The sequence below is a fragment of the Rana temporaria genome, chromosome 1 (genome assembly GCF_905171775.1).
Source record: "Rana temporaria chromosome 1, aRanTem1.1, whole genome shotgun sequence".
NCBI lineage: Eukaryota > Metazoa > Chordata > Amphibia > Anura > Ranidae > Rana > Rana temporaria.
In genome coordinates, this window is record NC_053489.1 from 427559877 (window position 1) to 427575267 (window position 15391).

Here is a 15391-nt window from a genome sequence, read left to right on the forward strand (position 1 = left end):
AACGCCGGGCGCGCGTACATTTGTGAATCGGCGTGAGTATGCAATTTGCATACTCTACGCCAGTGTTTCTCAACTCCAGTCCTCGGGGCGCACCAACAGGTCATGTTTTCAGGCTTTCCATTATTGTGCACAGGTGATTTTATCAGTTTCACTGCCTTAGTAATTACCACAGCAGTTTGATCTGAGGGAAATCCTGAAAACATGACCTGTTGGTGCGCCCCGAGGACTGGAGTTGAGAAACACTGCTCTACGCTGACCACTACGGGAACGCCACCTAGCGGCCAGCGTCAGATTGCACCCTAAGATACGACGGCATAAGAGCCTTATGCCAGTCGTATCTTAGGCTACAGTCGGTGTATCGAGCTTTCTGAATACAGAAAGTTGATACGCCGGCGCTACTTAGCAATTACGCTGCGTATCTATGGATACGCAGGTGTAATTGCTTGCTGAATCTACCCCAGTGGTTTTAACTCTTCAAATAAATGTGAGTGCAATTTTTTATACATCCCTATGTTTACTGTTTAAATTATAATGGCACTAAGACCCCTTTGACACTGGAGCGGTTTGCAGGCGCTATTGCGCTAAAAATAGTGCCTGCAAAACGACCTGAAACAGCGGCTGCTGTCTCTCCAGTGTGAAAGACCCAGGGGCTTTCACACTGGAGCTGTGTGCTAGCAGGACCGCTCCAAAAGTCCTGCTAGCCGCATTTTCAGAGTGGTGAAGGAGCGGTGTGTTTACCGCTCCTCCACCGCTCCTTCCTATTGAAAGCAATGGTGCACTACGGCTATACCGCAGGCAATGCACCTCTTCAGTGGCGCATTGCGGGCAGTATTAACCCTTTTTCGGCCACTAGCGGGGGGTAAAAGCACACCGCTAGCGGCCGAATGCCAACGGTAAAGCGCCGCTAAAAATAGCTTTTCCGCCACCGCACCTCCCGCCCCAGTGTGAATGGGGCCTTACTGTAGTTGGTGGCACTTTTCATACCTTCATTTTTACATACATTTGGAGGTCTTCCAATCCTTTTTTGGGGCAGCTGCAGCCAGAACTTTAGGGCTCATTTTACAGATCCTAATATAACCTAATGGCATTTTTTTTTTTTTCTTTACACATTATATTATTTTTTCATTACGTTTCTTCAAATTTGATTGACTCAAAGAGTATTATTTTATTGCCATCTTGTTTGAGAACCCATTTTTTAGGGGTTGTAAATAAAAAAAAAAGTTCTTTAGAATCGTGAGAGAATCATGATCTTTATTCTAAGCAAAAAAATTGTGATTCTCATTTTATCCAGAATCGTAAAGCTCTAGTAGATGGGTGCAATAGCAGATATAAATGCAACAACTATTTAAAAAAATAAAATATATATAAATTACTGTAATTGTAACTGCAGCACTCGCTGATATTCACACATCAAATATTCAACATCTGTTTCCAAAAATATTAAGCCATCCATCCAGGCGGATCCATTATTCTAAAGTGCTGTTAGAGCTTTTGAGATGTGGGGTCTAAATGTAAGCGGCTTTTTTTATATAAGGTGGACGGTGCACATTTGGAGTAAAGCATTTGTATTCACAGTGGACTACCTGAGTTTGAGTTTGGATTTTTCACTGGACTCTAATTTGATAATATTACGATTTATGCACTCTTTCATGAATTTATGATTTATCTGATACAGCAACACTATTTTTGGAAATGAGCAGTATTTCAACTTCTATACAATCAGGGTGACCATACATGGATTCAAATTTGGCCGTTCCCTGCTGAACCAGTTGGATTTTGAACCATGTATGGCCTCTTAAAGTAGAACCCTAAAAGCAAACATTTATTATATTGGTGTTTAACAATTCTTAGATGTAATGGCTGCATTAGTTTCCTTTTTTAGGCTTGCTTTCTTCTATTTTCATCTGGTGATCCATCCAGCACCTCTGTTGTTTTTTACAAACACAAGCGTTCCAGCAGAATGTATCAGTTTACATGGATGAGACAAACTAGTTAACACTGGCAGGGGTGATTAAAACGATCAGCTTTTATTTACTCATGCAAACACTTTATCCCAAAAGGAAAAAAATAAAATAATTTGCTCTAACTGATTATAAATTGTGGGCTGATGTTTGGCTTCAATTTGTTAGTGTATGTAAATCTGCTAATTCATTTAACACTACTCTCCCCCCAGACTGAAAGTGCTGCTGTCTCCTGTGCCTCCTGTGATCATTCCTCCAGAATTGTGTTTCACTAATACAGGAGATTTGTTACTGGCGATGTCACCAGGTGAAAACAAAGGGTAAAAAAAAGCCAGAGAAAAGAAAACTGATGCAGCCACCACATCTAAGACCTCATGCACACAGTGTTTTGCAAAATTTCCTAGAAGCCTTTTTTCCTGGCAGCAGCGTTTTGGCAGAAAAAATCCTGACGCTTGTAAAAGTGTAAGGCACGTTTACAGGCATCAAGCACTTGGGCATTAATTATTTCATTGGCCAGAATAATAATTTATGCTGGCTATTGAAATGAATAAAAGCTCAAGTGCTAAACACACCTAGCATTAATGCGCGTTAAGACGCATTTGCAAACGTCAAGAGTTTTTTTCTGCCAAAACTCTGCTGCTCCTGGCAGTAGGGGTTTTTCTGCCTCTAAAAGCCCCTGCCGGTCTCCTGTCCTGATCTGATAGTTGCAGGGGAAGGTGCTGGTCAACCACCGCTGATGTCAGCCAAGAGCAGAGGAGGCGAGGAGACAGGTAAAATGACATCTCACCCCCTATTTATGCGTCTGGCCCTTTTCAGGATGCCGGGCGCATTAATTACATAGGCTTCAAAATAGGGTGGACTTGTGGCGCAGAGCCGACCCAGGTGTGATGGAAAAGCAACTGTAAATTCACTTTTATAACACTGAATCGCCTTCCAATCAGGAAGCGCAGTTCTAAAACCCATTTCCCGATTGGCTGAAAGGTCTGGCGATCCTATTGGACGCCTTGGAGGAGGGGGATGCATGGTGGAAGATACTGTGATCCACACCACGGAAGTAGGAAGAAAGCTTCCTAGATGGGGAAAGTGGCAATCTTCTCCTGAGGGGGGGGGGGGGGTGGTGTATTTTATAGTGTATACAGTATATATCGAGAGAGAGAGAGAGAGCAAGAGAGATTTTAGAATGACAGGCATTGCCCTATTGTTTATAGTTATGTGTGTATATGTATTATTTAAATATCATTTACACATTTACATCACATTTTAATGCCAACATATCTACAGTATACCAGTGTGTCATCTAGATTCTGGGTCTCAGGAGAGCACAAGTAAGTGCACTTCTGGTTGGCCGTGAGGTGGGGGGTCCGCCTGGGGGCTCCATCCTGTGGCTGGGGCTGTGTCTGCTATCGGGGGTGCTGTTTTACTGCCATTTGTGCAGGGGGGCCTGCTGTGTGTTTTTCACTGTGTGTGTGTGTTTTTACTGTGCATCGCGGCCGCCATTTTTAGAGTTCGTTGGCCATTTTCTTGTAGCCCACATGCTCTTTTTGCATGTCGGCGGCCATTTTGGATGGGTTTTTTGCCTCTAGTGGCCAGAATAACGGCGCAAACGGCTCCAGCACACTTCCTAAGGGACAGCACAGCATGGACAGCGCTCTGGGGCAGACAGCAGCAGTACAGCCTAGTTGGGTAATGAGTCCTCTGTTCTCTGCTGCGGCCGGGAGGGTGGTCTGTGGGTCTTGCCTTGAGGCTGTGGCCCGCTCCATGTTCACAGTGGTGGGGTCGGCGGTGAGACGGGTCTTGGCCGGGGCTCTAGTGTCAGACACTTACCGAACGGGCAAAGTTGTTGCTTCAGGAGTTGGAGGAACATGGTGCACTTTCGGACTGTGTGGCGCTGGCCGACCTGTTGGTGCAGGGCCTAATATTTGTCTGTGAGTCGGCACTGGATATGCTTCCCTTGCTCTCCAGGGCCTCGGCCTACGCGGTGGTGTTGTGCCGCCTTGTCTAGCTGAAGTGTTGGTCTGCGGACCAGTCTTCAAAGAAGGCCTTGGTGGATTTGCCCTTTAAGGGTGAACGGCTTTTTGGGGCGTCTCTGAATGACATCGTAAAAGATGCCACGGAGAGGTAAGAGCACTCTGCTCCCACAATCTGGTAAAGGGAAGGAGCCCCGCTGAAGGGCAGAAGCGCCCCTGGTTCCACAAGCCCAACAAGCCTGCGGAAAAGCCTGCTTCCACATGAAGGTCTGCCCCCGCCCATCTCTCGGATGGGGGGCCGAATTCTCAGGTCGCTGGAGGTCTGTTCTTTTCGACCGGTGGGTTTGCAAAGCAGTTTCCTCGGGGTACAAGATAAGAGTTTCTCTCTTGTCCGCCAAACAGATTTTTTCCTTCCAACCTCCAGCTTCCTCCGGGTCGTCGGCCGGCCCTGTTTGGGGCTGTTCAGGATCTGCTGGTCAGGGGGGTGATCGTGCCGGTTCCTTTACTGGAACGGTTTCAGGGGTTTTACTCCAATCTGTTTGTAGTCCCCAAGAAGGAAGGGGTCCGTCCAATCCTGGATCTCAAGGCCCTCAACTGTTTTGTCAAAGTGCAAAAGTTCAGGATGGAGTCGGTTCGCTCTGTAGTGGCGGCACTCCATCAGGGGGATTTTTTGGCGTCCTTGGATATCAAGGACACGTACCTGCATATACCCATATGCGCAAAGCACCAGAGATTTCTGCGCTTTGCGGTCGGGTAGGACCACTTTCAATTTGTGGCCCTCCCTTTCGGCCTGGCTTCGGCGCCAAGGGTTTTCATCAAGGCGCTCGCTCCGATTCTGGCCCTGCTGAGGCAGCGCGGGATTACTATTGTGGGATACCTGGACGAGAGCTTCTTCAGAGTTGGAGGTGGATGTGTCTATCACCTGCCAGACCCTCCGGGAATTCGGTTGGCTGCTAAATGTTCAGAAGTCAGTGTTGGTACCGTCTCAGCGTCTGAAATACCTGGGGTTGGTCCTGGATTCCTCGGAGGCGAGAGTTTTCCTTCCCACGGAGAAACTACAGACTCTGCAATCTGTGGTGCAGCGGTTGGCGACTCAGAAGTGGTCGTCGCTTCGCTTTTGCATGCAAGTTCTGGGTCTGATGGTGGCCTCCTTCGAGGCGGTTCCGTATGCTCAATTCCCCACTCGAGTGTTACAGAGAGAAATTCTGTCGCCTTGGGACAAGCTCCCTTCGTCTCTGGATTACCAAGTCCGGGTGAGTCGCCTGGTCAGGTCCTCCCTAGTGTGGTGGCTGACATCTCCGGTACTTCGGGCCGGGAAATCATTCCTGCCGTACCATTGGACAGTGGTCACAATGGATGCCAGTTTCTCCGGCTGGGGGGGTGTCTGGGGTGTCCAGTCAGCCCAGGGGCGCTGGACTCTGGAAGAGTCCCGCCTGCCAATCAATGTCCTGAAACTCCGGGCGATCAGGCTGTGCCTCTCCAAGTGGTCTCTGAGACTGCAGGGCCGCCCGGTCAGGATCCAGTCGGACAACGACACGGCTGTGGTGTATGTCAATCATCAAGGGGGCACCCAGAGCTTGGCTGCAGCGGCGGAAGTCGCTCACATCCTCCAGTGGGCCGAAAATAACTTTCCGGCTCTTTCGACCGTGTACATTCCGGGGGTACAGAATTGGCAGGCCGACTACCTAAGTCACCAAACGCTAGACCAAGGAGAATGGTCACTACACCCGGATGTGTTTCAGAGCCTGTGTCTGAAATGGGGCACTCCAGACGTGGATCTTCTGGCATCACGTCTCTATCGGAAGGTATCACGGTTCGTGGCCAGGTCAAGAGACCCGTGGGCGGAAGCGTCAGACGCGTTGATGGCGCTGTGGGGTCACTATCGCCTAATCTACGCCTTTCCTCCTCTGAAGCTTCTTCCTCGTCTGCTGCGCAGAGTGGAAGCCGAGGGAATACCGACAATCCTAATCGCTCCGGATTGGCCTCGCCGTCCCTGGTACGCAGATCTGGTGCGTCTGGTGGCAGACGTTCCTTGGTACCTGCCTCTGCGAGAGGATCTTCTGTCGCAGGGTCCTATCTTTCATCCTGCTTTACAATCGTTGGGCCGGATTCAAATAGCCTGGCGTAAATTTTTGCGGGCGTAGCATATCTCAGATACGCTACGCCGCCGTAACTTAGTGAGGCAGGTTCTGTATTCAGAAAGAACCTACGCCCTAAGTTAAGGCGGCGTAGCGTATGTGGTCCGGCGTAAGCCCGCGGAATTCAAATTATCCATGTAGTGGGCGTGTTGTATGGTAATGAAGGCTGACCCCACGTAATTGACGTTTTTGACTAACGGCGCATGCGCCGTCCGTGAACGTAACCCAGTGCGCATGCTCCAAATTAACCCGCAAAAAGCCAATGCTTTCGAAGTGAACGTAAATTACGCACAGCCCTATTCGCGAACGACTTACGCAAACGATGTAATCGACGGAAAATTCGTCGCTGGCCGACGTCCATACTTAACATAGGATACGCCTCATATAGCAGGGGTAACTTTACGCCGGAAAAAGCCTAACGTAAACGACGTAAAAAAATGCGCCGGGTGAACATCAGTTCTGAATCAGCGTATCTACCTAATTTGCATATTCCTTGCGTAAATCGACGGAAGTACCACCTAGCGGCCAGCGTAAATATGCAACTAAGATACGACGGCGTAAGAGACTTGCACCAGTCGGATCTTAGCAAAATTCCGGCGTATCTTGTTTTCTGAATACAGAAAAAAGATACGCCGGAGCATCCTAGAAGTTACGCAGCGTATCAATAGATACGCCAGCGCCAGCGTAACTTCTTTCTGAATTTGGCCCGTTGGCTTTAACGGCGTGGCTATTGAAAGCCAGGTGCTGAGGGATCGAGACCTGTCGGACTCGGTGATCTCTACCATGCTGCGGGCCCGCGTAAAGTCTACTTTACGGAAGATTTACCATCGTACGTGGAAGGCTTACATCTCTATGTGTGAGGAGATTAATTGGCACCCCCGTGCATACGTGATGTCCCGGATTCTGCTGTTCTTACAGCGTGGAGTGGATCAGGCTCTCACCTTAAGTACGATTAAGGGGCAGATTTCGGCCTTGGCTGTTTTCTTTCAGCGACCCTTGGCGGCGCACTCTCTGGTGCGTACGTTTGTGCAGGGGGTTTGACATGTGGCCCCTCCTGTGCATCCTCCACTGCCTCCATGGGACTTGAATTTGGTCCTCTCTGCGCTTCAACAGTCTCTGTTTGAGGATATTAGGGAAATCCCTTTATTGATTTTTTCCCAGAAGGTGGTTTTTCTGGTGGCAATTACATCGGTCAGATGGGTTTCTGAATTAGCGGCCTTGTCTTGCAAGGCCCCTTACTTGGTCATCCACATGGATAAGGTGGTGCTGCGGCCGCAGCCGTCATTCCTTCCTAAGGTTGTTTCGGCCTTTCACATCAATGAGGACATTGTCCTTCCATCCTTGTGTCCTCGACCAGCGAACCCAAAAGAGGCCGCGTTGCATTTCTTGGATATGGTTCGAGCCCTACGGGTGTACCTGTCTGCTACGGCTCGGTTTCGGAGGTCGGATTCACTGTTCGTGTCGGTGATTGGTTCTAAGAAGGATCTGGCGGTCTCGTCGGCCACTACAAGTCCCAGCAAAACGGAGCTGCCATATTTCAGCCCCCACACAGTGCACTACAAGTCCCAGCAAAACGGAGCTGCCATATTTCAGCCCCCACACAGTGCACTACAAGTCCCAGCAAAACAGAGCTGCCATATTTCAACCCCCACACAGTGCACTACAAGTCCCAGCAAATCAGAGCTGCCATATTTCAGCCCCCACACAGTGCACTACAAGTCCCAGAAAAACGGAGCTGCCATATTTCAGCCCCCACACAGTGCACTACAAGTCCCAGCAAAACGGAGCTGCCATATTTCAGCCCCCACACAGTGCACTACAGGTCCCAGCAAAACGGAGCTGCCATATTTCAGCCCCCACACAGTGCACTACAAGTCCCAGCAAAACGGAGCTGCCATATTTCAGCCCCCACACAGTGCACTACAAGTCCCAGCAAAACGGAGCTGCCATATTTCAGCCCCCACACAGTGCACTACAAGTCCCAGCAAAACGGAGCTGCCATATTTCAGCCCCCACACAGTGCACTACAAGTCCCAGCAAAACGGAGCTGCCATATTTCAGCCCCCACACAGTGCACTACAAGTCCCAGCAAAACAGAGCTGCCACACACTAGCCTGTATGTATTCACATGTAAAAAGGTTAGGCAGCAGACAGACCTCATGCTGTATGTAAAAAAAGTTAATAAGGGGGGGTTGAATGAATGAAAAATTTATAAAGCGCGGCGCATGCGAACTGAATCGCTTCTGGGCGCTAGTTGTTCGTGTCTCATGACATCAAAAGAGCAGAGTTTTGATCTGTCTTCTGAAAGTCAGGTGGTTTTCCTCCAACCGAATGCTGGTTGGTAAAGCGTTCCATAGTCTAGGACCCTGAAAAGCAAACCTTCTTTCTCCTTTGGACTTGTATTTGGTTTTTGGTACCCTGACCAGATTTTGGTCGGTAGATCGCAGAACGCGATTCGAATTGTGAGGTTCTATCTTGTCGCAAAGATATTGCGGAGCCTTCCCATGGATGCACTTATGTGTTAGGCAGAGTGCTTTAAATGCAATTCTGTCTTTTACTGGCAGCCAGTGAAGGGTTCTCAACGAAGGTGAGATTGATTCCCATTTTTTTTTCCCAGTCACCAGTCTGGCGGCCGTATTCTGAACGACTTGCAGACGGGAGATTTGGTACTTTGGGAGTCCGAGGTACAGGGCGTTAGCATAGTCCAGTCTGGAATTCACGATTGTTCCCACCACGACTGCTACGTCTTCTTTGGGGATAAATGGAATAAGTCTGCGTAGTAGGCGCAACAGATGGTGCGCTCCGCTGACTACTGACCCTATTTGTGCGTCCATTGTCATGTAGGTGTCGAAGATGACCCCGAGACTTTTGACTTTGGAGCTAGGGGTGATGATTTGGCGGTGTCCAGGTTGTTGCCAGTTGACTCTTTCGGCTGGCGTGAAAACATAAGGAGTTCTGTTTTTGAACTGTTGAGTTTAAGATAACTCTTAGGCCGGGTACTCACGACCAAACATGTATGGTGAAAGCGGTCCGTCGGACCGTTTTCACCATACATGTCTGCCAGAGGGCTTCTGTACGATGGTTGTACACACCATCGTACAGAAGTCCGCGCGTAAACAATACGCGGGGCGTGTCCGCGGTGTCGCCGCGTCGATGACGCGGTGTCGCCGCGACAATGACGCGGCGACGTGGGCGGCCCGCCTTTAAAATGCTTCCACGCATGCGTCGAAGTCATTCGACGCATGCGAGGGACGGCGGGCGCCTGGACATGTACGGTAGGTCTGTACTGACGACCGTACATGTCCGAGCGGGCAGGATTCCAGCGGACTGTTTTAAAACAAGTCCAGGAATATTTGTCCGCTGGGAAAAGGCCCGGCGGGCAAATGTTTGCTGGAATTCGGCCCGCTCGCGCCCACACACGACCAAACATGTCTGCTGAAACTGGCCTGCGGGCCAGTTTCAGCAGACATGTTTGCTCGTGAGTATGGGGCCTTAGTCATCCAGTTTTCTATCAAAGAGAGGCATGTCTCTAGATTTGGATGATGATCCTTTTTGTTGCAGATGCGAAAATACAGTTGCGTATCCTCTGCATAAGAGTGATAGAGTAGTTCTTGGCTACTGATAATATCAAAGAGAGGGCGAAGATAGATGTTGAAAAGCACCGGTGACCGGGGGGATCCTTGGGGGACTCCACATGACACCGTGCGCTTTTCCGACGTGAAAGAACCCAATTTAACTGTTTGTGATCGGTTTTCAAGAAAGGAAGAAAACCATGGTAAATCACCTTCTGCGACTTCTGCTACCTTGGCTAGTCGCATCAGTAACAGTTTGTGGTCTACCGTGTCAAAGGCTGCGCTTAGGTCCAGCAGAACCAGGAGAAAAGATTCTCCTTCGTCTGCGGCCTCGAGGTCATCGTCCCATATTTTGAGTAAGGCCGTTTCTGTCCCGTGTCCGGGACGGAAGCCTGATTGTAATGGATCCAGTAGATTGTGGGTATCTAGATGCTGTTGCAGCTGTTGTACCACTACTTTCTCCATTATCTTGGAGAGAACATTTAGGCCTGTTATGGGATGGCGGTGAGTTGGGTCCTTGGGATCCAGGTTAGGTTTTTTCAAGATGGGCTGGATTGTGCCCTCTTTCAACAGGGATGGCACTTTGCCTTCCTTAAATGACTGGTTTATAAGCTGTGTGATGGGTGGTGCCAGGATGTCGGCACATTCCTTCAGCAGTTTGGTGGGGATGATATCATTGGGCGATGTGCTGTTCCGCAAAGCACCAATGATATTTTTTGTGGTATCGATGGAGATCGGTTCCAGAGTGAACTTTGTTGATTGTAGAGCGTTTCTGTGGGTGTTTTGTGGTTGATTGACGGTGGGGTTGAGGGGGGTATTGTTTTGCAAGATGCTTTCCCGGATTCTTTCAATTTTGTTGATGAAGAAATCCGATAGTTCATTACAGAACTCTTGGGTGTCTGAGTTGGGGACTTCAAGACATCCTGGATTCATGGTCTGGGTGACCATCTTGAATAGTTCGCGGGGGCGGTTTAGGGCGCTGTTAATCGCCATTGAAAAATGATGTTTCTTGGCTTTGAAGATTTCTTTATGATATCGTGTTGTTATTGCCATGTAGATGATGAGGTTATCTTCTGCAGGGCTTCTTTTCCAGGCGGCTTCCGCCCTTCTGCGCTCTTGCTTCAGAAGCGACAGCTGGTTGTTGAACCAGCCAGACTTTCTTTTTCGGATGCAGGCTTTGCGTTTCGGTGCTAATAATGGGTTGATGGGTTATACAAGCTGTTCACATGTAAAAATAAATTAATAAGGGGGGGGGGGGCGGTTAGGCAGCAGACAGACATCATGCTGATAATAAGCGGGGGGGGGGGGGGTTAGACATCAGACAGTCACAGCTCTCTGAGCACTCGTCGATTTGTACCTGTTGGTGAAGCTTTGAGTGCTGCTTGGTCACATCGTCCACATTCTTCTCCCCTCTCTCTCTCTCTCGTGCTCCTCCTCCTCCCGTCCCAACCAGATGCTAGGATGCCGCGCGGAGGCTGGGAGGCGGGAGCATCCACCAACCACACAACGTGCACGCCGTGCACCAGATCTATGGGGGGGCGGCACTGGCAGTGCTCCCCACAGTATGCGGCAATGACATTGACACATACAGAACGGCAGCCACCCGTGGGAGGTGGCAGCTCCGCAGCAATCTCTGCGGGTGGCTGCCTCTGTATTCGGAAAGACATTTGGGGTTTTTTTCGTGCGGGGGGGGGGGGGGGGCGTGAAACGCGGCCGCCCCCCGCAAAGTGTCGGCCTAGGCCAAGATACATCTCTGGGTGCAAGCTGTTTTTTCTAGGGGCGGGAGGGAGGGGACAGGAGTGCCCGTGGGCTACGCAAGAAGAGAAGGATTGGGGCTGCTCTGTGCAAAACCACTGCACAGAGCAGGTAAGTATAACATATTTGTTATTTAAAATAAAATTGCGTTTACTATGACTTTAAGGAAGGTTGCATGAACTTAATTCTGATAAAGATGGACAGATCATTCACTGTTGTTTAAAGATAGAGGTGGAAATAAGCCGTTTTTTTTATCACAATATTAAAGAGTCCAAGGTTTCATGAAATCGGTTTGCATTTTTTCTGCAGATCTACATATATGAGTACGATAACAGCCTTAAACCCGTGAAAACTCCAAGACAGTGCCTTCCAGTTGCCCTAGTAACTGCAACATTTTCTTCCCAAAAAACGGCTTTAGCTCCAGCACGTCTCTCATCCAAGCCCAACCCATCAGGTATGAGGCCATGTTTGATCTCCATATGTTGTGGGCATGCGCATTAACATTCGAATCTTTCTTTTCAGATATAGCAAATGTTAAATAAAAGATCAGGCCCACCCAAAACAGACATTTCACTTTTAAGTAGGTGGCAGAGATTTTCACCTTGTTGCTTTTTGTGTCTGGCAGGAATTAAACATCAAAGCTTTTGCCTTTCATGCATTTTCCCTGCTATATTTTCTATTTATTTCATAATATAGTTAATGCAGCTGGGGAAATGGAAACATCCAAAGGTGAGTGAGAAAACTAAGGACAAGGCTGGGAACAGTTCCATGAACTTTGGTAAGAATCTTGGCATCAGCAATGAACAGAGATATGGGGCAGTAGGAGGCACAAAGTTCTGGGTCCTTACCCTGTTTAGGGACTACAATTATGATTGCTTCTGCCGTAGAGGCCAGAAGAATTTCTTTTTTTAGAGTCTTAACTATCATCTTGTGTAATCTAGGTAATAACTGTTCCCCATATTTTTTATAAAATTCAGAGGGCAGGCCATCCACTCCTGGAGTATTCCCCGCCTGTAATTCACAGAGAGCCTGCTGTACCTCCTCAAAAGCAATTGAGCTATCTAGACGGTTACAGGCATCATCAGTAAGAGTGGGAAAGGAATCCAAGTCATCACCCAAGTAATCCACCTTGGAGGAGTATAGGGCACCAGAGCATGAGGCAAAGCAGGCATTAATAGCCAACGGATCTATTATTATTTCAGGTACTTATATAGCGCCGTCAATTTACGCAGTGCTTTACATATACATTGTACATTAACATTAGTCCCTGCCATCAAGGAGCTTACAACCTATGGTTCCTAACACACAATCATACATATACCAAAGCCACATTTAGATAGGATCCAATTAACCTACCAGCATGTCTTTGGAGTGTGAGAGGAAACCAGAGTACCCGGAGGAAACCCACACAGGCACAGGGAGAACATGCAAACTTCAGGCAGATGGTGTTTTGGTCTGGATTCAAACCAGCAACCCTTTTTCTGCTAGGTGAAAGTGCTAACCACTACACCACTGTGCTGCTCTTCACAGGTAGAACATTGGCATCCTGTATACAAGCAACGGTGGCTATTGGCTGTTGCTCCCTAGATAGCCAAACCAGAAGCTGTCAGTTTTTTTCCCCCCTGTTTAAAGATGTGCTGTGTTTGCGCCAGATGCTGCTCTTTTGCCTTTGCCACCCATAGAAGCATTACTTCCCGGTAGGCAGCTTGCATATCCAAATAGGTAATCAGGTTTTTAGCTAAGACATATTGCGATTATAGAGTTTGCGCCTTGGCCTCGGCCTCCTCGTGATAATTGTAGCATTGTGGCAGGTTTGGGAGATAGAGGACTGGTAGCTTCCCTTGATACACACTTTAAAGGCATCCCACATATTGTTTAGGGGGAAATTTCCAGCATTTGTAAACCAAAATTCAGAAATACACTTGGAGATCTCAATTTTTATCGTTTCAGTGATCCAGCAGCAAGATAGCCGCCACAGTCTCTCCATTGGGGGCGTCTGATTTTACAGGCAGCAGAGCACAAGCGTATGATCCGATATGCCCCTTGGAAGTATAGTGACCACACGCAAATGGGAATTGGCCCACCACTAACATGGAACAAATCTATCCTGGACATTGTGCGATAGGAAGTGAAGTGACAGGTATAGGCCCGATCTGCTGGGTATCTCCACCGCCTAACATCTGTCAGACAGTAGAGAGACGCCCAACTGTACAGGGGAGAGTCTGTATTAGCACCCGGAGACAGCTTATCTAGGGATGGGTTTGGAACAATATTAAAATCCCCAGCAATAATGAAATTATGAGTAGGGTACACAGACAGGAGAGGAGTCAGATACTTTAAGATGTATACTGTAGCAGGTGGTGGTATATACAAACCTGAGGATTGTATTTTTTAAAGGTAGATCATAACTAGGGATTGCTTGACCCTGTCATTGAGTCCCCGAACATTCCAGGAGATGAATCTTATGGGGGCCATGTCAGAGATATTCGAGTATAACCACTAGGGGAATAGTCACCTGTCTGACCCGGAGCGAGGCAAGCATCATTCAGTACGTAAACTACAATGACTGAAGCATTGGTCACCCAGCTATCATGCAGTGCAAAGGCTAATTGAGGCATCCAAGGTGGACCACTGCAGAATACAGAGAAAAATAATAAAAGAAAAACCAAAACACATAATCCCATCCTGAAAATCCATTGGGGAACTCAGAGTGCTCAGACCCAAAACCATAGTTCAACAGACCCTTCACACACTAAGAAATTCTCCTATGGGGCAAATGGAATAGTCAGCAACCACCAAATACAGAAGTGGTCTGTGGGATCAGTTCAGTTTGAAGGCAACTGCCTTATAAACCTGTATAAAATAAAGAAGTAATAGGAATCTACGCAGATGTGAAAAATAAAAAAAAACCTAGTGCTAGCTAGGGGCATACACTTTGTAAAGCTTAGCATCATGTAACAGTTTAGACTAGGATCTTTTCCTGTTTAAACGTTGCATTTTGCCTCCATTTGGCACACAGGTCCCTGCAGATGCCGCACAGTTACCTCACGGTTCTTTTCCTCTCACACACTGAGGTGAGTCTCCTGGGTACCCCTGATCAGCGCAGAAAGTGGGTGAGAGGCCCTGACTAGGGCTCTAGGAGCTTTTGTTTATTTGTAAGGACAGGTGTGCATATTATACATACACACTATGTAAATATTATTAATATTTGGAGTCAGTATCTGGGTCCTTCCCCAACATGCCGGTGGTGGCAGCAGGTGTTAGAACCTGGGATTCCCACAGAGGTTTTTTTTTATTGTTTATTTATAGATTTTCCTTTCAATATGAACATTGTACGTCGCGCAACGACGTCATGGATTAACACCCCATAGTGAGGGAAACATAACTACATTAACGAATTAAAGATAATCACTATGGCCCATATTCTCTCTAAAAATCCGCGGGCTGCGCTTAAGGCACTTACACTCCGCTGTCCCAACTTACAGGAGCAAGTGTTGTATTCCCCAAACACTTGCTCCGTAAGTTGGGACGGCAGAGTGTAAATGCCCCGGCGTAGCCTGGCGGATCTCCAAGGGGGCGGCTTGTATTCAAATTAAGCGCGCCCCCGATTCTAATGAACTGCGCATGCGCCGGGCTTCAAAAAGCCCAGTGCGCATGCTCCAGTTCTCGGCGGAAAACGTCAATGACGCCGACGTGTGCGTCATTGACGTAAAGTCGTATTCAAGAACGACTTACGGAAACGACGTACCCGACGAAAAAACACGACGCGGACCCGACGCCATCCGTAACATGGCCTACGTGGGACTTGCGGAAACTTACTCCTCATATAGCAGGAGTAAGTTTCCGCTTACGCAAACGACGTTAGCGACGCAAACTCGTTCGGGAATCGGCGTAGAAGGATCATTTGCATACGCAAATGAGTCCTTCACGTAAATGCCATCTAGCGGCGGCCGGCGTCATTACATTTAAGATCCGCCAGTGTAAGTGACTTACAGATG

The 15391-nt window shown here is 48.3% G+C and overlaps 1 protein-coding gene across 1 annotated transcript in view; it reads left to right on the forward strand.

Annotated features, from left to right (window-relative positions):
* Positions 1 to 11935, forward strand: part of LOC120931692 (protein TASOR-like) — an 88284-nt gene extending 76349 nt beyond the window's left edge. The window contains exons 5-6 of the mRNA XM_040343376.1: positions 11703 to 11847; positions 11916 to 11935. Coding sequence (XP_040199310.1) covers positions 11703 to 11847; positions 11916 to 11935 — 165 coding nt within the window. The remainder of the gene's footprint in view (positions 1 to 11702; positions 11848 to 11915) is intronic.
* The last annotated feature ends 3456 nt before the right edge of the window (positions 11936 to 15391 follow it).